The 21,496-nt window shown below is 44.9% G+C and overlaps 1 protein-coding gene across 1 annotated transcript in view; it reads right to left on the bottom strand.

The window, feature by feature from the left end:
• Positions 1-21,496, bottom strand: part of LOC115091825 (beta-arrestin-1) — a gene marked incomplete in the record, with an annotated part of 534,784 nt that overhangs the window by 22,629 nt on the left and 490,659 nt on the right. Inside the window, 2 exon segments of the mRNA XM_029602063.1 lie at positions 19,190-19,273; positions 21,071-21,211. Coding sequence (XP_029457923.1) covers positions 19,190-19,273; positions 21,071-21,211 — 225 coding nt within the window.

Genomic DNA, 21,496 nt, shown 5'->3' with positions numbered 1-21,496 from the left:
TCACTTTTAAAATTGCGATCATTTTTTAATCTCTTGCTACAAGATATACAGAATCGGGTCATCCTTGAAAAGCACTGTTATATATAGGTGAAGCACAAGCAAACATGACTAGGCATGCAATTGGAGGAAATCAAAGTAAGAAGCAAGACGATGAAAGGATGAGGAAACAAATGTAAAAAATGGAGGATGCACCATTTGGAAGATCTCGATGAAAACAGTCATTAACGTATCCCTGCATCTGAATCTTTTTTTTTTTCCCCAACAGTTTCTTCCTGCTACCATGAGTCCTCATTCACTCCCACCCAGGCATTTTTCACCTATTTCTAGCACGTACTGACTTACCCCAGGCATTACAATCCACCCCACCTTCACGTACAATAATCTTCGGGAATCTATATGTACATTGCACATAGCTTAGCAGAAGGATCATCGAGGCCTGCAACTGTAGCATGCTGCTTAGTACTAATGAGCTGAAGATAAGCCAGAATACTCTATTCTTTCTACATTTGTTACACACGTGCATACATTTTCCAGCCTCCTCGCATATTTTTGCATCTGCTTATTACCTAGTGTAAGTGATATTCAGCGTTCTTGAACTGGGGCGGGGAGTTCAGGCCGAAAAACTAGGAGGGTCTCAATGACCTGGAGAAGGACTGGGCAAACTGGTGGACTAATTAGTTAAATTGGCAATTTCACTCATGCTTATAGGTTTTAAAATGCATCAATTTACGTGGGAAAATCCCGACCCTCGTACTTTATTTTTGCATATAGTGCCCGATCCTCCAAACATTTTTTTTAATTATTTGGGAGGTAGGGAGAGGGGTGAGGAATCAGGCCTGCTTGGCTGCTAATTATTTTTTTGTTTTTTACTTTACCAGCTATATGCAGCAGATAGGTTTAAAGTTATCTGGGTAACTTTTCCAAGATGACTTTGCAGCTCACCAGCCTACTGAATATTGACCCCCACAGAGAATATTACGGCAAATAAGGACCTTAAGCCCATCCAGTCTGCTTGTACTAAATCAGCCCCCAAACTCCCTGCCAGTTTGACCTTCCTATCCCTTGCCTGCCAAACTAAGCAGGCAAACTATAACTATGCCAATCTGCCCAATTTACTTCTGGTGCAAAGCCAAAGACCCCAGCTGATCTCTGGCTTTCTCTTCACTTCTTCGCAACTTGGGATCATCTGTATTTCTCCCAGGACTTCTTGAATTCTGTTACTGCCTTTGCCTCCACTACTCCCCCATGACTGCAGCAAACCTCTCCCATTATCAGCGCAGGGATCACCTATCGTATCTGTAGTAGTAGGGACTACATGGCCACAGATGCAGTACAATTACACCAGGACTGGCTCACCCCCATCTCTTCCGATGCACAGCTCTCTGGTTAACGTCCTTGTTGACCTTCATTAGCAATGATCCTACCACTTTCAACCTTCCCCTTTTCCGGTTAAATGAAGCCCTCAATAGCCGTCTTTGCCCATAGCGCATGCTTTCCAATCTGTTGATCGTTCTCTTGGCTCTTCTCTGAACTTTCTCCAGCACAGTTAATGTCCAGCACCTCTAAACAATTATCAGTACATTAACCTACGCGCCAGCCTGTCCCTGATGTCATTCCTGCTCTAGGACCTCCATGTTATATAGGGTTAGTTTTCTCCACATCACCTTATTTTTACACTCTCATTTACTTCACTATGACAAGCATTTGGAAATGCTATTTCTCAGCTTCGGTATTGCCGTTTATCAGTGGGATGTGTGATGATGTCATGTAGGGCCTAAGCTAGGTCACCCTTAAAGGAGATGTGTGTGTGTCTCACTCGAACCAAACAAGATAGACACTACTGGAGACAAAGAACCGCTGTTGTTCAATAAACAGGACATTGTTTGAACTAGCTGGACGTGACTGCATTGCCCTTCACAGACATTGTATCCAGTTTAAGAAGCATATTTTGATCCACAGGCTGCATCTTCCTGCACGTCCACAGTCACATGAACCTATTGCCAGGGGAAAAATCAGCTTTTAATCGCCTCCCAATGACATACACGTGGGTTGGGCATATTCAAATAATGCCCACTTTTGGGATTGGGTGAGCATTCACATGAGCACTCAGGGGCCATGACAGTCTAGGACAGAGAAACTAACTAACTGACAAAGAGAAGAAGAAAAGAAAGAAAGAAGGACGGGATTTTCCTGCTGAACTTTCTCCTTAAACTCCTGTCCATGCCGCCTGCAAACTTTCCTCATGCCACACCGGTACACTCCCTGCCTGTGTGCATGCAGGGCAAGTCAGATCAGCCTCTAAAGACTTATTGGTAACTTGCCGAGAGCAGTCCGCCAGCTTTTTCTCTCTGAAAGCCATCTGTTTGTTGCAGGACCGATAGACATTTCCCAACTATATGGATGTTGTTGAAATGCTTCCAGCCTAAGCTGAGGGTGGGGGACTGCAGAGGAAAGACTTGACTTGCTGGACCTCTGGGAGAGCCCTGTGCTGCCGGGAGTGCCTTCTTCATTCTTGCCCCACGGTGGTTCCCGTCTCTGACTGTCCCGGGCATCTGATGTCATCAACCCAGGACGCCAGGAGGGGCCTATTTCACCAGACTCGCAGCAGTGCCACACGCGGCTTTGTCAAGTTCTCGGATGCTATCCCCACTGCTCCTTTTAGAAGATCTTTTAAAGTAAGTGCTTCCTTCTCTGGATATTTTCCTGTTTTGCTTTCTACTCTTTGGTCCCCCTCCAAACACAGCAGTTCCCTCTTCTATGTCTCAGCTGACCATAGAGGGGTTTATGCAGCCATTGAGCTCCAGCCCTCCCTCAGGGCTGCTTCATCTTGGCATTGGGATCCCTTGCCGCTCCTGCTGGAAACTCCATCTCCCTCAGCCCTGATTTACGCTCACCACCTGGACTGGACCCTGCGCTACCATCCGGTTCTAAGGAGATTCCTCTCCTGTGATGGGGGAACCTGTTTTGATGGCCTCTCAGATGTCTCTGCGGCCACTAATGAATCTTTGCTATTTCATCATCACCTAACTTTCCTGAGAGACCTGCACAGATTACCATGGAGACACTTTGGACTGCTATTAAGGGACTGGAACAATCTTTAGGGTCTTCATTTGAGAACGTGAGTGCAGTTGTTGGGCAAATCCACTCAGGTTATGGGGCAAGACCAAGCTATAAAGGGGAACACAGAACGTATTTCTCTTATGGAGAAACAGTGTGAGTCATTGGGCAAATGTGATGCGGTTTTGATTAAGGGTCAGGAACTTAATTTAAAAAGATTAGAAGATTCTCAACTTTCCTAAGTCGGTCAACATTTCCCCAATTGAATTGCTTAGAAAATGTCATGTAGAGGTTCTTAAAGTACCTCAGGATTCAATTCCACCAATTACAAAAGCTTTCTATATACCCCTAGACAGACTGCTTCTTCATCAAGCAGTCCTGCTATACAATCTAACGCAATGGGTAATTTAATAGCTGTTCTCCAAGATTGCAATTCAAGGTTCTGCTCCTTTACTTGTTGTGTATGCCCTAGAGCTTGGTAGAATATGGACTAGGAAAATGTTTTTCCATGCTTCTGATAAAAGTTTTCTTGGCCGACAGCTAGCACTATTTCCTGATGTCGCCAAAGCAACTCAACTGAGACGGAAAGCTCTTTTGATTAAAAAACAATTGGAGGCTGATATTGGTGCATCTTTTCTTCTCCAATTTCCCTGCAAATGTATTGTCAAATTAGGTACACTTAAGTATTTTTTCTTTGATCCCGATCAGTTAGAAAGTTTTTTGCAGAATAGAGAGACCCTTGTTTGTACCCTCTTAGATTAACATTCCTATGTTGTGTTCACGATATTGCGGAGTATAATTACTAATTGGGAGCTGCTCTTTTTCTTATTATTTTTAATTTCTTAAATTACAGTCAACAAACTGAGGTCTCATTTGGATGACAATTTTGTTTAAAATGTTTTCCTTTATGGATGTTATGTGTTCCTTATTCAAAGACTGTTTAGCATTTTGTAAATGTCAGTTTGACTCAAATTGTTAAAATTACTGAAAATAAACGGGGGGATTTTAAATCCTTGGTGCATGGAAATCCCGGGAGATATGCATGTGGCTGGACCACATGCGCGCATTTTCAAAACAGCCTGACCATGCGCGTATCTCCCGGTATGCGTGGAGGTGCGAGCATTTAAAAAGGGGCAGGCCAGGGGAGGGCTGGATGGGGTGAGAGCGGGATGGGGGCCGGCCAGGACAGCACAAAATGGTGCTGTCCCGGTAAAGTACGCTCTGGCAGCCAACCAGCGCATAGAACTTACTCTCGCTCATAGGAGAAGGTAAGTTCTAAAACAAAAAAAAAATAGGATAGGTAGGTTGGGTTTAGGGTTCGGGGTGGAGAGGGGAAAAGGGAGGAAGGTTAGTTAGGGGGATAGGGACATTACATCCCAGTCCGCTCCTTTATTGCGGCGACGCATGCATGTTATAAAATCGTTGCGTCCACGTGTGCAGACTGAAAATCACACGCACATAGACACCCGTGCGCCGCATTAAAAATTCACCCTAAAGTATAAAAAAAACCATTGGGGGGGGTTTTTAGCTGAACTCTCTCTGTGTATTGCCAGTCCTGAGAACAGAGCCCTAGATCCAACTGCCAGGACTGCGACGGAGGGACGCTGCACGCTCCTGCTGCGTAAGGAAGACCTGAGCTGGTTTAACTCTTTGCATGCTGGGTAGTTAGCTTTGCAGTGCGATGAGTGAGATGTGCACGGGTGATGGGCGTATTTCTGAAGATAGAATGATCTTGTAGCTTGACTAACACATCTGAGCCATATCGCGTGTAACTGTCCGTCACTATGAACGACTGCATTTCACCACAGAATTCATATCAGAAATAGAATATGTGTAAATTGGCTTCTGATTTTAGGTGTTCATAAACTGTAAATTTAGGAGTTTATTTTCCAGCTAATTGGGGATTCTTTGTGGGTGTTTATCAATGTTTTCGTGGGTACTATTGTTGAGTGTCTTTCCCGTCTGAATCAAATACATACATCTGGGCAGCTGCGGAGTCGTTAGCGCGGAAAGAGACAAAAACAAAACAGAAGACCCAGGGTAGGCAAAGGTGGGGAGAGAGGGCACCTCAGGAAGTGGTGTTTTTCTGATGTGTATCTAACAAACACCTTTTTTTTTTGATTCGGGGCTGTTTTGTCAGTTAAAACCCAAAAAGAATTCCCATCACCGCAATAAGCTTGAGTAGTTTATCAGCTGCGATATAAACAGTCTGAGCAGTTGTGAGGTCAATAATCAAAGCCATGTTTGGATCACTCACAAGTTATCAATCTACTTACTTATCCAGCAAAATGTTAGCCAAATAAGCAAGGGGCATTCGGGGGTAGGCTTGAGTTAGCCAAATCTGGCAACCTCCAATATTTGGAGCTAGCCAGATAAATAATTAGGTTAACTCCAATAATTAGGTTAACTTCCAAGAAGGTGGAAGATCTTCATCGCATGACGTACAAGGAGAGATTGAAGAATCTAAATATGTACACCCTGGAGGAAAGGAGGAGCAGAGGTGATATGATACAGACTTTCAGATACTTGAAAGGTTTTAATGATCCAAAGACAACGACAAACCTGTTCCATAGGAAAAAAATCAGCAGAACCAGGGGTCACGATTTGAAGCTCCAGGGAGGAAGATTCAGAACCAATGTCAGGAAGTATTTCTTCACGGAGAGGGTGGTGGACGCCTGGAATGCCCTTCCGGAGGATGTGGTGAAGACCAGAACTGTGAAGGACTTCAAAGGGGCGTGGGATAAACACTGTGGATCCATAAAGTCAAGAGGCCGCCAATGAAGAGTGGGTGACTCGCCAGAATGACGGCTACTGCCTGGAGACAATACCCTTATTCAATAAACATACACATGCTTACTGTGACTCCAACATCGCTCTAAGCTTCAACAGCAAGAGGAAATGTGGAAAAATGGATTTACACTCACAAAGAGGGGAGTAGCTGGCTTGTTACGGCGGTTACTACCCCAAACCAAATAAGCCTGATGCTTCACCTTCAATGCATATACAGCATAGTTCTCTGCTTCAACGGCAGGGGAGAAGAAAAAAGGGTTCGCACTCACAAAGTGGGGAGTAGCTGGCTTGTTACGGCGGTTACTACCCCAAACCAATTGTGTCCGATACTTCACTTTCGATGCATATCCAGCATAGCTCCCTGCTTCAACAGCAGGGGAGAAGAAAAACAACCAATAAGGACTGTATAACATAGTCTGGGTAAAACAAATAAGCATGGGTGTAGCTTGCTTATTGCGGCGGTTACTACCCCTACTACCCCTAACTAATCAAGCTAGATATTTCAATGGTGGGGGTGGAAGGGAAATAGAACCAAGAGCTAAGAGAAACAGATAAGTATGAGAGAAAAAAACGTGTGAAGCTTGCTGGGCAGACTGGATGGGCCGTTTGGTCTTCTTCTGCCGTCATTTCTATGTTTCTATGTTTCATTTCATTTCTAACTCTAGATGTGCCTGAACGCAGGTCTAAAATTATCTGGGAACCTGTTACTCTTCCCTCCCATCCACCCTAGCTCCCAAAGTTCTGCCCTACCGGGCTGAGCCTGCAGTTTTCTTCTTCCTAAAATCCCTTATATCTTTTTTTTTTTTTAAAGGTACAGGTCAGGACTGATGCCAGCCTCGGCCTCGACCCCACCCTCGCTCCTTGGTCCGGTGTAAGTTTTTAAAATTTTAAATCTCCAGGGACCTCTGCCGGGAACTTAATTTTATCTTAATGTGCAGCCTTGATTGCGGCAGGAGCCTCCCGTGATCCAGGCCCGGAGCTTCTACTGTCGCTGAGCAGCTTCTAGGAGCTATGCAGAAAAGCGTACACTTCCTCCAGTGCAGCTGCTCGGCGACGGCGGAAGCGCCAGGCCCGGATTATGGTAGGCTGATACCGCAATCCAGGCTGAAGATTAAGCTAAAATTAAGGTGTTGGGGGGTGTCCCTGGAGATTTAAAATTTTAAATCTTAGACTGGACCGAGGAGCAGGAATTGGGGGGAGCAGCTGAAATATTGCTTTTTAAATTTAATCTCTTTATTACTTTTTTATGAATACATAAATCAAGAACACTTGACTTTAGAACCAAACAAATAATCATATAAACCACATCTGTACATGAAAATAGAAGAAGAAACAGGTTTCCCATATGATCATCAGTATTTAGGGAGAACATTTATACAGAGCAAACGGTACACCGAAAAGTTGTCCAACTTAAATAATATTAAGGCCTCATATTACCATTAACCTATGGATTTGTCATCCGGTTCTGGAGAAAATTCTCACGTTGCTCAGGATCATGAAAAAGGCATTTTGCATTCCCTAATTGAATAGGACATTTACAGAGGAACCAAAAAGCAAACCAGCGCCCCATGCAATCACTCTCTGCTTCCCCTGAAGAAAACACTTAATGCCTGTGCTGAGTTGCTTTTGCCACAACAGGAAAAAATAGCTAAATTTTTTACCAAGGAAAAAAAACCTGTCCCTAAGTCTGAAAAACATTTTTAATGCCCGATCTCTTTCAGACTCCAAAGCGTAGGTAACTAACAATGCTGCTCTCAGAGAAACTCCTGCCTGAGATTCATGAAAAGAAGCGATAAATCAATACCATCAGTTGATAAGCAAGTCTGACTGAAAAAATAGTAACAGGTACAACATCCCCCCGAGCTGGAAGATAGAAAACTTTAGGAATAGGTGGGACAGTATCTGGAGAAATCTTCAATAATTCAATATAACATTTCTAATATATCTATAGCTGAAATTAATGAAGACTTAGGAAAGTTCGAAAAAGTATATTAAACCTTATAAATGCTCCCTATTTTGCATTATACAATGCAAAATCTCATTGTCTCTAATTAAAGTCAATGAGGAGTTCTGTAAAGTAGTAATTTGAAATTGTAAACTTCCCATCTTTCCGTCATACTCTCGTAATAACCGAGAATGAGACCCCATTTGCAAATACAATTATTCAAAAGGTGATGTAGTTCCATCAATCCTATACGACAGAGATTTTTCCAGACCCATGATTGAGGTCCATAAGGTCTTTAGTGTTATGTGGTTTACTCAAAGGAAAAAGATGACTCTTGAGCTCCAGGTGGGCCTACCACAAGGATCGTTCCATCATCTGGGCCATTCACTTCAACTAAGCCAGATATCTGGCTACTTCCCTCCAGGACTATGCATTGCCCCACATCCAGAGACAGCGGAGGCCCAAGTATCACGGCTGAGAGAAGTGGAAACCACAGAAGGAGCAGAAGTCGAGCCTTCAAGTTTCTGTGTCCCTGAAACTTTGCTTGGGTTGGGAAAAAAAAAACATATCTAAACTTGCCTAGGATGTAGCAGCCGTCTTGGTTGGGGAAAGCACAAATTGCTCCTTTCCTCTTCTTACCCATAACTTCGGACAAAACGGGCCAACAGCTGAAATCTGATCCCAGTTCTGTGTCCCTTTGGTGTGCGCCGCGGGTTTGGTTAATTTGGAATGTTCAGGCACCTTTGGATGATGTCAAACAGGCGCGCCAAGCTTGCATGTGAATAAGATGACCCCAGCTCCAGAGTGCACCGATGTAAGGCAAGTAGCATCGTCTCGGTCTGGGCTTCCCCCGACCCATTTCTTTTTAGGGAGTAGATCACAGGCTTGGCCTAGTAGGGATGAGCCTTTGGAGCTAGGATGGGAGGGAGGAAGGGGCTGTGGTTGAGCCAGTAGGCCTGGGATTTATTTATTTATTTTTTTTAATACCTAGCATTTCACCACTTAACTGGCTATATTTTTGGAATATATCTGGTTACGTCTAAAGTTACTCAGTTTATCGTAGCCAGACACTCTATACCTAACTGACAATATTAAAAGAATAGCTAGTTATGTTTAAAGTTATCTAGGTATGGTAAGCCGGGATAATTAATCGGGGATATTCAGTGGGACGTTTATTCCACTGAATATCCAGGACAAGTTCACCTGGCTAACTGTAGCCGGATAACTTGTCAACTTGCCAGCTTACTGACTATTACCGCCTATAAGTGCAGGTCTAATCTGCGGTACAGTCATAACTGTGAGGACTACTATAAAAGTGATTCAGACAGGAAGCGACTCGATCTAATTTAGGCCTCATTTGCTAAGGCAGGGCTTCCCAAAGTGTAGGTCAGAACCCCAGATGGGGGGGTCACAAAGTCTTCAGATGGGGGATACAAGTGACTCAAACAGCCGCATTCCTCAGGCGCCAGCAGCAGTAATGGAAGTCGGTGTGAAGCCTTTGAGCCTGAATGTGCCCCGCTGTGGCACAGCCGTCGAATGAGTTTCTGTGCTAAAGGGAAGCCCTGGGTGAGGAGGGATAGGGGCTGATGTCCATTACTAGCACTGCTGGTGCTTGCAGACCACTATTGGGCTAGGGACCAGCCATGAGGAGAGGGCAGGGCTGAGTGTGCACGGTGCAGCCCACCTTTAATAAGAGACAATGGGGGCCGATGCAATACAGCGCGTTCAGCCGAGCGCACTGTTTAACCCCGTGGTTGGACGTGCGTCTACAACCCCTTGTGCTATAAGGGGGTCAGAGCGTCCAAAACACGCGTCCAACCCTCCACAAAACTAATAGCGCTCATCACATGCAAATGCACGTTGATGAGGCTATTAGCTATTCTCCCCAGATCCTGAAAAAAAAAAAGTGCACCCGACCCACACATTTTTACGCTCAGAAATCAACTCCTGCCCAGAGCATACTCCAGGAACCTGAGTAAGAAGGAGTAGGCAGCCCCCTTAAGAACAGCTGATCTGTTTCTATTATCCTGTGAATGGAAGGAGGCAGTTCTTTTGCATGGCTGCCTGAATTTTTGTGAATGCTGATGCTTTTTTGCACTGTAAAAATTAAGCACTTAATGGAAGAAAAAAGGTCTTGACCGCTCCTTCTGTGTCACATAAAGGAAAATAGAAACATGACGCAGAAAACACCATATGGCCCATCCAATCTGCCCATCTGTACAATTAATTTAGCATTATAATTCCCATCACTTCCTTAGAGAGCCCCTGTATTTATTCCATGCTTCCTTGAATTCAGAAACTGTTTTTGTCTCCACCACTTTCACTGGGAGGCTCTTCCACGCATCCACCACACTCTCTGTAAAGAAACATTTCCCAAGATTACTCCTGAGTCTTCCCTTTTTCAACCTGATCAACCTGAAAAATGCTCACCTCCTGTGCATGGAAACCTTTGCGATATTTGAATGTCTCGATCATATCTCGCCTTTTCTCCGGGGTGTACACATTTAGATCTTTAAGTCTATCCCCATGCGCCTTAGAATGAAGACCAGTGACCATTTTAGTAGCCCCCTCTGGGCCAACTCCATCCTGTTTATATCCTTTTGATATATAATTTCGGTCTCCAGAATTGTACACAGTCAGCCCGATTTTAAAAGGGCCACGCGCATAAATAACGGGGGTCGGGGCCTTGCACATATCACACGGATTTTCGGAAGGCCTCTCCAAAGGGGCGGGCCATGGGGGCGAGCTGGGACAGCACCATGTGATGCTGTCCTGGGGAAGCGCATGCCAGCAGCAGGCCAGCACACATAACCTACTTCTGCTCATCAGAGCAGGTAAGTCACTGAACAAAAAAAACAGGGTGGGTAGGTAGGGGTTAGGGGTCGGGGTGGAGAGGGGAAAGGGAAGGAAGGTTAGAAAGGGGGTTAGGGAACTGGAAAAAAGGCCGATTGTGTCACCGTGCGTAATTTTAACACTTACCCCCCTCCCCCTGCGCTCGTGAGTCACGGGCCACATGCGCATGTGGAGTTTAAAATCTGGTGTGCATGTGCGCATGGCCATTGGATTTTATAACATGTGCGCGCTGGGAACCACGCACACATGGACTCGCGCACACTCCTTTTAAAATCGACCCCAGTGAGGTCTCACCAGGGACTTATACAGGGGCAATATCACCTCCCTTTTTCTGCTGATCATTCCTTTCCCTGTGCAGCCAAGCAGCTTTCTGGCTTTTACCATCACTTTATCCACCTGTTTGGCCACCTTAAGATCATCAGATACTGTTACCCCCAGATCCTGCTCTTCCTTTGTGCTTAGAAGAATTTCACCTCCAATCCTGTGCCTTTCCCTTGGGTTTTTGCATCCTAAATGCATTACTCTGCATTTTTTAGCATTAGATCTTAGCTGCCAGACCTTAGACCATCCCTCGAGCTTTGCTAGATCCCCCTCCTCATGGTTTCCACCCTGCTACAGATTTTGGTATCATTGGCAAAAAGACAAACCTTTCCTGATAATCCTTCCGTTATGTCGCTCACAAAAATGTTGAAAAGAACCAGCCCAAGGACAAATTCCTGAGGCTCACCTCTAGTAACACCCTCCCTCCTCAGAGGAAACTTTATATACCACTCCCCTTTGTCACCTCCTCTCAGCCAGTTTCTAACCCAGTCACTCACTCTAGGATCCATACTAAGAGCACACAATTTATTTATAAGTCTTCTGTGCGGAACCGTGTCAAAGGCCTTCCTGAAATCCAATGCACTACGTCTAGCGCTTTTCCTTGAGCCAACTCTCTGGTCACCTAATCAAAGAAATTGATCAGATTCATCTGACAAGATTTACCTCTGGTAACACCATGCTGCCTCGGCTCTTGCAATCCGTTGGATTCCAAAATTGCACTCTCCCCTGTTTTAGCAGCGATTCCATTAATTTGCTCACCACAGAGGTCAGACTGACCGGCCTGCAGTTCCCAGCCTCCTTCCACTTTTATGAATAGGAACCACATCCGCCCATCTCCAGTCCTCCGGAACTACTCCAGATCTAAGGAAGCATTGAAAAGGTCAGCATGGAGCTGCCAGGACATCTCTAAGTCCCTTAGTACCCTCGGATGTATCCCATCTGGCCTCATCGTCTTATCTATTTTAAGTTTAGTTAGCTCCTCTTGAACACACTGTTCTGGGGAGTAAGAAGGGACAGGCAGCCCCTTAAGAATAGCTGACCTGTTTGTGTTATCGTGTAAATAGGAGAAGGCAGATCTGCATTTAAATTTCTGTTGTGAGAACTGTGAATGCTGGTGATTTTGTTGCTTTGTAAAAGTAAAGCACTTAAAGGAAGAAAAAGCCTCGAACGCTCATTTCTGTGCCACAGGGTTACATTGGCTAAAAGTTTGGGAAGCCCTGCACTAAGGCCCTTCTCTCATCCCGTGTCTCTGGGATGAGACTGCCTTGATCAATTAGACCCTTAGGAAGTTAAGCTAATATTACTTTAAAGACAAACTGGAGGCAGGGTCTCAATCCTTAATGGCAGAGCAACAAACCATACCAGCAGCATACAATGCGCCAATGACATATTTCGTGGCTATCCAAGAAACTTTATGAGAAATCACAGCCATGACCGCAGATCTCGAATGGATTCCAATGGCTGATGCTACATTTATAGACATTTTAAGGTCTTAGGAAAGCATCAGCTGAACATTTAATAAGCAACTGCCCTAAGTTTACAGTATCGTGTTCACTTTGACTGGTCTGCTATAGTAATTTTGTACCTGGAAGAGGCAGCCAGAAACTAGGTTGCAACATTATTTCAAATGTGCATGCTCCTCCTGGACAGTTATTTTACATTCTGTTATTCATTCAAAGAAGGGATACATTTCAGATTATTAATAAAGAAGAGGGAGAGGCATGAGGTAAGTTATAAAACCAGATGACAAGTGCAAATGTAATGATTAGAACATAAGATAAATTTCAGATTGTGATGGTCAGGATATGGTTTGTCATGCACGGCCATGAGCAAGAAAGCACAAAATGTTACCTGGATGCTAGGTCTCCCAGAAGGCTGGCATTATTCAAAGCAGATTAAAGAGTTAGTCGGGCTGAAAGCACATGCATTAAACACAGTATTTTGACTATGGAGAGAGAGAACAGAAAAGCATGCCATGAATCATCCTGCAATACTGGAATCTTTGGAGGTTGTGATATCTTTTATTGGACTAAGGAGAAAAAGGTGGTGGTTGGGGGTTGGATGGGTGATAGTCCATGGGCTCTGAAGACCAGAACGTTCCCGTCATCAGATGCGGCTACAAGACTGAAGGAAGGCAGGCAGCATTTATAACTAGAGACTGTCGTGGGCAGGAACTTCCATGGTTCAAGTCTCCAGGCAGTGGAAAGGAGAACCCTTCCTTCAGCCTTGCACCCAGTTTTCTTCAGGATGCGCAGAGCTGCTAGGGTTGTGCCCTTTTATGTAGCAATGTAGAAGGCATCAGTGGGAAAGGAATGCTTGGACCATCCAAGTCCACCCATGTGTGCCTGCCGTGTTGTCACAGGTCTTACCCTCCCTCCACTATCAGGGCCCCTTCGAGTCTATCCCAGGCAAGCTTGAATTCTGCCGCTGTTTTGGCTTCTGTCCCAAATGTCAGTGGAAATGCATTTTCCCATGCTCCTTTTCAGCTCCCCTCCCTCCAGCTTCACGCCGCGACCTCTTGTCCTTGAGCGTTTCCTTCTATGGAAAATGCTACCTTTAGGTACTTTCTCAAAGGCTATGCCTATCGTGTTTCCCCTTCCCTTTCCTCTTCTTCCTTCCAGAGAGTACATTTTTAGCTCCTCAGTTTCAGGATGGGCAATTTCCAAAGCGAACCGTTGTTTGCTGACGTAAGACGAGGTGTGAAGACTGCCCACATTCAGCCTGTGTAAAAGCGCGCGCGCTGCTTCATATCGGGCACACCTTTACTCATGGGGGAGACGAAATGTTCCCAAGGACGAAGGAAGTCAGAAGATTGAAAAGGATGCGCAGGGATGGGGGGATATGATTTTCAAATCCTTATATTTTGCACATAGATTCAACCCGCAGAAACAGCAGGCGAGAAGTCCACAGTTTCTTTGTACCCGTGGAATTTGCTGGTCGCATTTTCGTCTTTGAGAATGAGTTTGCAGACCCACGGATACAAAACACACCAGGCCCGCAACCTCCATGGGGAAAACAAAAATTGCCCCCTCTGTGTATGGCTTATAGTGTGGGCCGTGCAGCCTTTGGGTTGCCTTCCTCCATCTTGTCAATGTGGTCTCCATTTCTGCGAGATCAAGAGCGTAACATTTCACCTGCTCTGGAATGACAACGCTAATGATAAATCAGGACAGTCTCCGTTCCGATCTCTGAAACAGAACCATTGATACATAAGAAGGAAGCGGCGGATCGCTACAGCCACCCGGTCACTAAAGGGGGCAATTCTCAAACAGCCTGTGAGGTTGCAAACTACGCAGGCAGTTTTTAAGGTGCGCGCTTTACCCACAGTTTCAAAGAAAAAAAAAAAACCTATCCACGTTGTTTCTCTAAGAAAACAAGCAAGTGCAGAGTATGTGCGCTAAAAGCCTCTGGGTGTACTGTGCCCGCTATCTGTCAAGACAACTAAGCAGGGGGGGGCGGGCAGAGAATTGGGCAAAATCAAATGTATACGTGCACTGTTTTACTACTCCAACCTAAACATTCCTCCGGAAAATGCCTCTTTCCCCATGGCTAAAAGCACGCACTTTTTTGGCCAAGTCATTTTATTTGGAAAATGCCTGCTAAATCCGAATCTGTAGAGAAGGGATTGAAAGTTTGCTCCTGCTCATGTTGTGGCATGCGACAGGAAATCACTGCAGTAACTCTGAACAGAGTGAAGTTACTGGGGGGTTAGCATTTCGTACTTTTCCTGTTTTAGTGTCTTCTGTCAGTAACAGGGAATATGATATTGAAGCTAGCTTGACAGGTTAGTGTCATATTTCAGCACAGCGAGGGAAAATGGAATTTAGCCCTATTCTATCTTCACCTTCTTTTAGTCCTATTCTATCCTCACCTTCTTTTAAAAATAAGGACCCAGGATGGCTTACAACATGGGAATAAATGCAATACAATAAAACTGAAAACAATAAAAAATTCAACATAGCAAAAATATCATTACATAAATACCACTTAATAAAAATCATAAACCTAAGCCTCAATTTTTATTTATTTATTTATTTATTTAAGGTTTTTATATACCGGCAATCATGAGGACATATCTTGCTGGTTTACATGAAACGGGGTGCATTAAATACATCAAACTAAAACTGTGGTGATCGAAGGAAACAGTTACAATTAACAAGGGTCACAGAACTTGGAGAAGAAGGAAGAGATAGGAAAGAATAACTGGTTAGACAAAATACAAATTAAATTAATTAAATACTATGTACAAATGGTATTGTTAATGGTTGAATGTTTTGGGGAGTCCTTGGATTGAGTCCTTGGATTGTGTCATTAGATTGTGTCTGGGAAAGCTTGCTTGAATAACCAAGTCTTAAGTCCTTTCCTAAAAGTTAGGAGGCATGGTTCTAGTCTGAGATCTGTAGGAATGGAATTCCATAGAGAAGGGCCAGCTGTGGAGGTGGCCCGATCTCTGAGGGTAATGTGTCTGGTCGTTTTCGTGGGAGGAACTTGGAGGGCGCCTCTGTAAACTTCTCTGGTAGGTCTTGTCGAATTGTATGCTTGGAGGGGGATTTGAAGATCGAGGGAGATGCGTTGATGTATAGTTTTGAAGATGACACACATGGCTTTATACATGATACGGAAGTATACGGGTAGCCAATGTAGCTCTTTCAGGATGGGAGTTATGTGGTCTCTCTTTTTTGCGCCTGTTAGTAGTCGGGCTGCTGAATTTTGAACCATCTGTAATGGTTTGGAATAGGATGAGGGCAGACCTAGCAATAGGGAATTGCAATAGTCTAATTTTGAGAAGATGACTGCTTGGATGATCGTTCTGAAGTCTTGAGCATGGAAGAGAGGTCTTATCCTTTTCAGGACATGGAGTTTATAGAAACAGTCTTTGGTTGTTTTGTTGATATGTGCTTTGAAGTTTAGCCGGTTGTCTATTATCACTCCTAAGTCTCTAACTTGTGAGGTAGGTAGGTTGGTAGGAAGAGAAGAGTTAGAGCTATTGTTCTCAGGAGAGATGAGTAGGATTTCTGTCTTGGAGGAGTTTAAGATGAGGTGAAGGCTGTTGAGTAGTTGTTTGATTTTCAGGTGGCATGATTCCCAGAAGTCAAGAGTTTTAGAGTATGTGTCTTTGATGGGGATGATGATTTGAATATCATCTGCGTATAGGAAATACTTTAGATTGAGGTCGGTGAGAAGTTGGCAGAGAGGAAGAAGGTAAATATTGAAAAGAGTCGGAGATAATGAAGAACCTTGCGGGACTCCTATGACGGCGTCAAATCTTGAAGATTCCTTGTTTTGGAGTCTAACTTTGTAGCCTCTGTTGTTGAGGAAGGTTTTGAACCAGGATAGGACAGTGCCGCTGATTCCTATGGACGACAGCTGGTTTAGGAGGATGGCGTGGTTGACCGTGTCAAACGCTGCGGATAGGTCTAATAAGATCAATAGGAAAGAGTTTCCTTTGTCGAGGCCCAATAAGATAAGGTCTGTCAACGAGGTGAGGAGGGATTCTGTGCCTCGATTTTTTCGGAAGCCGTGTTGTGGGGTGAAGAGAAGATTGTTGTCTTCGATGAAATCTGAAAGTTGAGAGTTCACTAGTTTTTCCATGATCTTGGCAATGAATGGGAGGTTAGCGATGGGGCGGAAGTTGTTGGGGTCCTTCGGGTCAAGGTTAGGTTTCTTTAGGAGCGGTGAGATTGAGGCCATTTTGAGATCATCTGGGAAGGTTCCTTGGGCTAGGGAGCAATTGATGATATTTGTCAATGATGTGGCTATTGTGTCTGGAATAGATAGAAGTAGTTTGGAGGGGATGTGGTCTGCAGGATGAGACGAGGGTTTCATTCTTTTCAGGATGGCTTGTATCTCAATGGAAGAGACGGGTTCAAAGATGTTTAAGCTGACGTTTTTGTAGGCAGGTTGTTGATATGTCTGGAGGGCGGCGGTGTCGGGAGGCAGTTGTGTTAGGAGATTGGTGATTTTATTTTGGAAAAACTGAGCAAGTTCTTCAGCTTTGGATTGAGCCATGTTGCCGGGGATTTCTCGCGGTAAGGCTTGGGTGAGGCTGGAGACATAAGTGAAGAGGGCTTTGGCGTCAAAGACCAGGTTGTGAATCTTAGATGCATAATAGTCTTTTTTTGACTTTGAGGTGAGGGATTTGTACTGGTATAGAATAGATTTGTATGAGGAGATAGTGGAGTCGCAAGGGGTTTTACGCCAGATTGCTTCTTTTTTTCTTAAACTTTGTTTTAGTTTTCTGAGTTCAATGGTAAACCAAGGTTGTCTGCTGACAGCATTGGTGTGAGATTTTTTTGTTGCACTGGCCACAGTTATTATTATTATTATTAGATTATTATTATTATTATTAGATTATTGCACTGGCCACAGTGTGAGATTTTCACACTGTGGCCAGTGCAATAATCCTGTCCTTTCAGACAGTGAGGTGGATGGCTGACTTTATCTACACCAGGGCCGACGCAATAAGAGGCATGCTCAAAACGGACACTCGTATTAAGCGCATGTTGTCCTAATGCGGGCATAGCCACATCCCCTGTGCGCCCATTGCAGTGTTTAAATGAGAGGAAAATCAAGGCAGCGTAAAAAAAGGCGCGCTAAGGCAGAATTTTGCATCTCTGGCGCTCAAAAGTTTATTGCATCGGGCGTCCTCCACTGCAACCGGCGCTCAATACAAGCGTCTGTTTTGATCGTGCTTCTTTTTGGTTATTTTGCTGAGGTGCTGAAGTTTATTCTATCAGGTGCCTATTGCTACGGGCGTCTAAATCGTGCCGTTATAAGAAACGTGCGCTTCCTTTTGATCAAATCAATGTACACATATTTTTCTCCACCGCAAGCAGTAAATTAAAGAGTCACAAGGATACTAAGGAGGAGGACAGACTTATCGCAACACAGAGGACCATATTTTGTAATGAGCCCTTGACTGCGAGCTAACTTTACTCCACCTCCAGAGCTGGAGTTAAATTTCCCTGTATTAAAATATGTGCATCGGTCGCCCAGCCTTGGGGCGCGCTTTCCTGCGTCGGAAGGTAATAGTTAATGTCTTCATCCGCATGGAACTTACATGCATTGGCCCTTTGTTGGGTATGCGCTTGTTAGGGCATGCGTTTTGGGCACATTAATCTCCTTACTGCATCGGGTGCTATTCTTCCACATCCAAAACGCACGCCCAACTGAGACTAGACCCGTGCACTAGGCTGGGTGAACCTTATTATTCTTTCCCTATCCTACCTAACCCCATCCACTTTTCCCATGTAAGAACGCCCAATTCTTGTCCATATGTACAAAGGATGAAGCTTTTATCTCCCATTCTTCTCTTTTGCTCAGCTTCGCACACTACGTTAAAGCATGAAGGCTGTTGGCAGCTGCCGTTCATGGCTCGATGACTGGAAGCAGAGTGCCCCGCACGTGCTTGGCTGCTTTGTGGCAGCCGTAAGAAATGCCAGCTTTCTATCCAGGGTATAAGGTTCATATACCAAGGTCTTCTCAAGACCCCAGAGCTGAATCACTTCTCTGCTAGTCTCAGTGCGCGACCTTGAAATTATCTGCAGGTGCTCAGTTTCTCTCTCACGTCGCCCTGTGTTTCCCTCCCTCTCATGAGGAAAAGCGCTGGCACCTGAATATTGCTGCCATAGGTATAATATCTACTTTGTCCTTTCTTTCAAATCTTTTTTTTTAAATGCAGTTTTCACTAATTCTACAAGAAGTTTTTACCGTGAAGGTACTGGCCTGCTGGGACAGCATTATCATTTTATATGAGGAAGAAAAAAAGAATTGACAGCAGTTCATGTTCCAAATCAGCTGCACTCGCTAATGATGTGAAAATGGTTAACTTATACTTATCCATGCAAAGAAAATTAACTCAGTCTGACACTCAGGAGCCCTCAGTGTGACTCGTTCTCAAAACAAGAACCCCCTAAATCCTAAGAAGATAGAAATGGTTCAGAAACCTGGGAATGGTTTGTGAGGCCTGGCTTGTTACAGCTGCTGCCAGAGGTTAAGCACCGTTTGCTTCCTTCTGCAGTGCAAAAGAGGGCGGTTTTATAGACAGGGATACCAAGCAGACCTGGTCATGCCAGACAGTCTCTCTGAGTTCATAATTTCCTCCTTGGTAAGCTCTGGGGAAGCCAAGCTTTTTACTATGGGGTGCGCACAGCGACGGGAGCCGTACACCACCCATCCCATCCCCTCATTCCCAATCCTCGAGAGAAATGTGTCGGCACTCACCCTCCTCGAGACACCACCAGCTTCACTTTCACTTTATAGGAGACGATAATTCCCAGGATCTCTTTATTCGCTCCGTCTCGTAGCCTGGCAGAGAAAAGGGAAGCACGTTTACTGTCCTGTGTTCCAGCGGACTGCCAGCCTAACATCAATTATAACACCAGAGAAGGTGCTGGCAGATAAAGACGGAAAGGCCCATTCAGTCTGCCCCTTCTCTCTTCTCCCTCCCCAATCTCCTTCTCTACAAGACCACGGTCCAAAACGCTCAACTTCCCCCTCACTGCAAAGGCAACTTTCTCTTCCCCTAAAAGAGGACATTCGCCTTTGCAGACCTCCGCAGCACCGCTCTCTCTAAGGGGCTTATGCACCAAGCATTTTCCCAATAGACACGAAATTAAAAAAAAAACAAAACCCTTTTAGTACGTCAGGCCCTAGGTATCTAAATTTCTCCATCTTAGCCACTGAAAGTCACTAAATCTCAGTCATTAGTCCAACAGAGAAGGGCTAATACTCAAAAGGATCCAGCTGGCTAACTCGAAAGTCAGCCGGATACATCCCTTAGGGTGAAGATTTCACCCCTAGGAGCAGCTAAATCTAGCCAACTGGTTTTACTAAAAGTGGGCATAATTGGGGGCAGAGTTAGGTTGGAGGATGCAAGTTAGCTGCCTCCCACCCGTGGACCTTGCAGAAGGAAATTTTCAAAGGGAAACTATTCACGTTACCTGCCCTGCTGAAAACTGCTCTCAAATGACTTTTGTCCTTGGTTTACGATGTTACTGAGTAATGTGCAATTTCGAGTACCAAAAAGGCATGGACTAGCTGTGGTATTTCATGTGCTGCCCCGTGGATGCCCTATTCAGCTCTGGGACTGACAAGGGTTTCCATTCAGTGGGTGGAGCTGGGGATCTACCATAGTGGGTGAGGAGGGAGGACGCTTAGGCAGGTATGCAGCACTGGGGGGAGAGGGGAGGGCAATGGCTGTGGCCTCTGTGCCTGATCGGCTGTGACGTGTGTGCTTGGTGCATTTGCACCAAAGCACAGCATCCCAGCTTACATGGCAGGGGCCCAGATGGCATTGGAGAAAATGGCAGCTTAGCTGGTCCTGTGACAAGCAATTCAATGGAGAGCTCAGTCAGAAGGTATAGTAAATGTTATGGTTTAGGTACTACCTTGCAGGGTTAATGTTTGCTAAAAAAAAAAAAGAAAGCAGTTCCATAAACTGATGTTTTGTGTGATTTAGAAAGTTAGGGACTTTGGGATAAAGGTGGGGGATGACAGAACGAGAGGGCTGGGAAGTGCCGGATGCTATGGGATTACCCTAGGAGGCTGTAACTTTGGAATCAATGTCCATTTAAAAAAAAAATTAAATCCTTCCTTTGCATGGGGCATTTGCAGCTGATTTCAATAGCACTACAACACAACGGTACGAGGGCTTCGGATTCGGCTGCAGGAATACAGCTCTCCCGGTAGATGTCACTGCAGGAGCATTAGAAGCCACAGTCCCCATCATTATATTATTGCATGAACAAACTGTTTAATAGGAAAACAGATGCGGCATTTTCCTAAATCCCTGTTTTATGTTGCTAAATGATGGCAGAATTAACTCTGATGACAGATGAAGACCGTAAGGCTCATCCAGTCTGCCCACTTTCATTCCTGGTGCAAAGCCAAATACCACGTGCTCTTCACTGCTTTGCAACGGTGATATTATCAACAATTCCGCAGTAACCCCTCCTCCGCACCTCTTCAACAATTATGATGAGATCAGTGACAACTATTGGGTATTACTTATCCAGTGATGGTTCATCTGCATTACGGGTGGGGAAAAAGAAAAACAAACGCTGTTTGGATAAAGCAAGCCAGGAAAAAGGTAAATGTTCTTACAACGTGCTGGAAGCCAAGTTGGTGTCCTCATGCTTGAGCTTCCCATCCAAGGCCAGGCCGCGCTTCTCTCGATTGTTGGCAAGGAACGGGGTTAAGGTGTAGACCTTGCAGAACGTGGAACTGGGGGCGACGACGTCACTACTGGAAAGGAAACAGAAAGATGAAAGGGAGCTGGGAGTGGCTCCCCAGGCACCAGCTCAGCCAATAATTGGCGAGCCCAAAACTGTTGATCGTTTAACAAGTACTGGTTAGAGCAGCTCTGCTGGATGATAGCGCATCTTCCAGTTGCTCGGTTATACGCCAGACTCAGCCACACGTGGTCTCCTTTCAGGAGGTGTTCCTGGGACATACCTTGATGTAGCCACAGGGCTACCCTAGTGAAAGAATCCTCTCCACCCCAAATCATTGCTGGTTGACTAATTTTAT

Source organism: Rhinatrema bivittatum, chromosome 5 (genome assembly GCF_901001135.1).
Source record: "Rhinatrema bivittatum chromosome 5, aRhiBiv1.1, whole genome shotgun sequence".
NCBI classification, from domain to species: domain Eukaryota; kingdom Metazoa; phylum Chordata; class Amphibia; order Gymnophiona; family Rhinatrematidae; genus Rhinatrema; species Rhinatrema bivittatum.
This window is presented reverse-complemented; position numbering and strand designations above follow the sequence as displayed.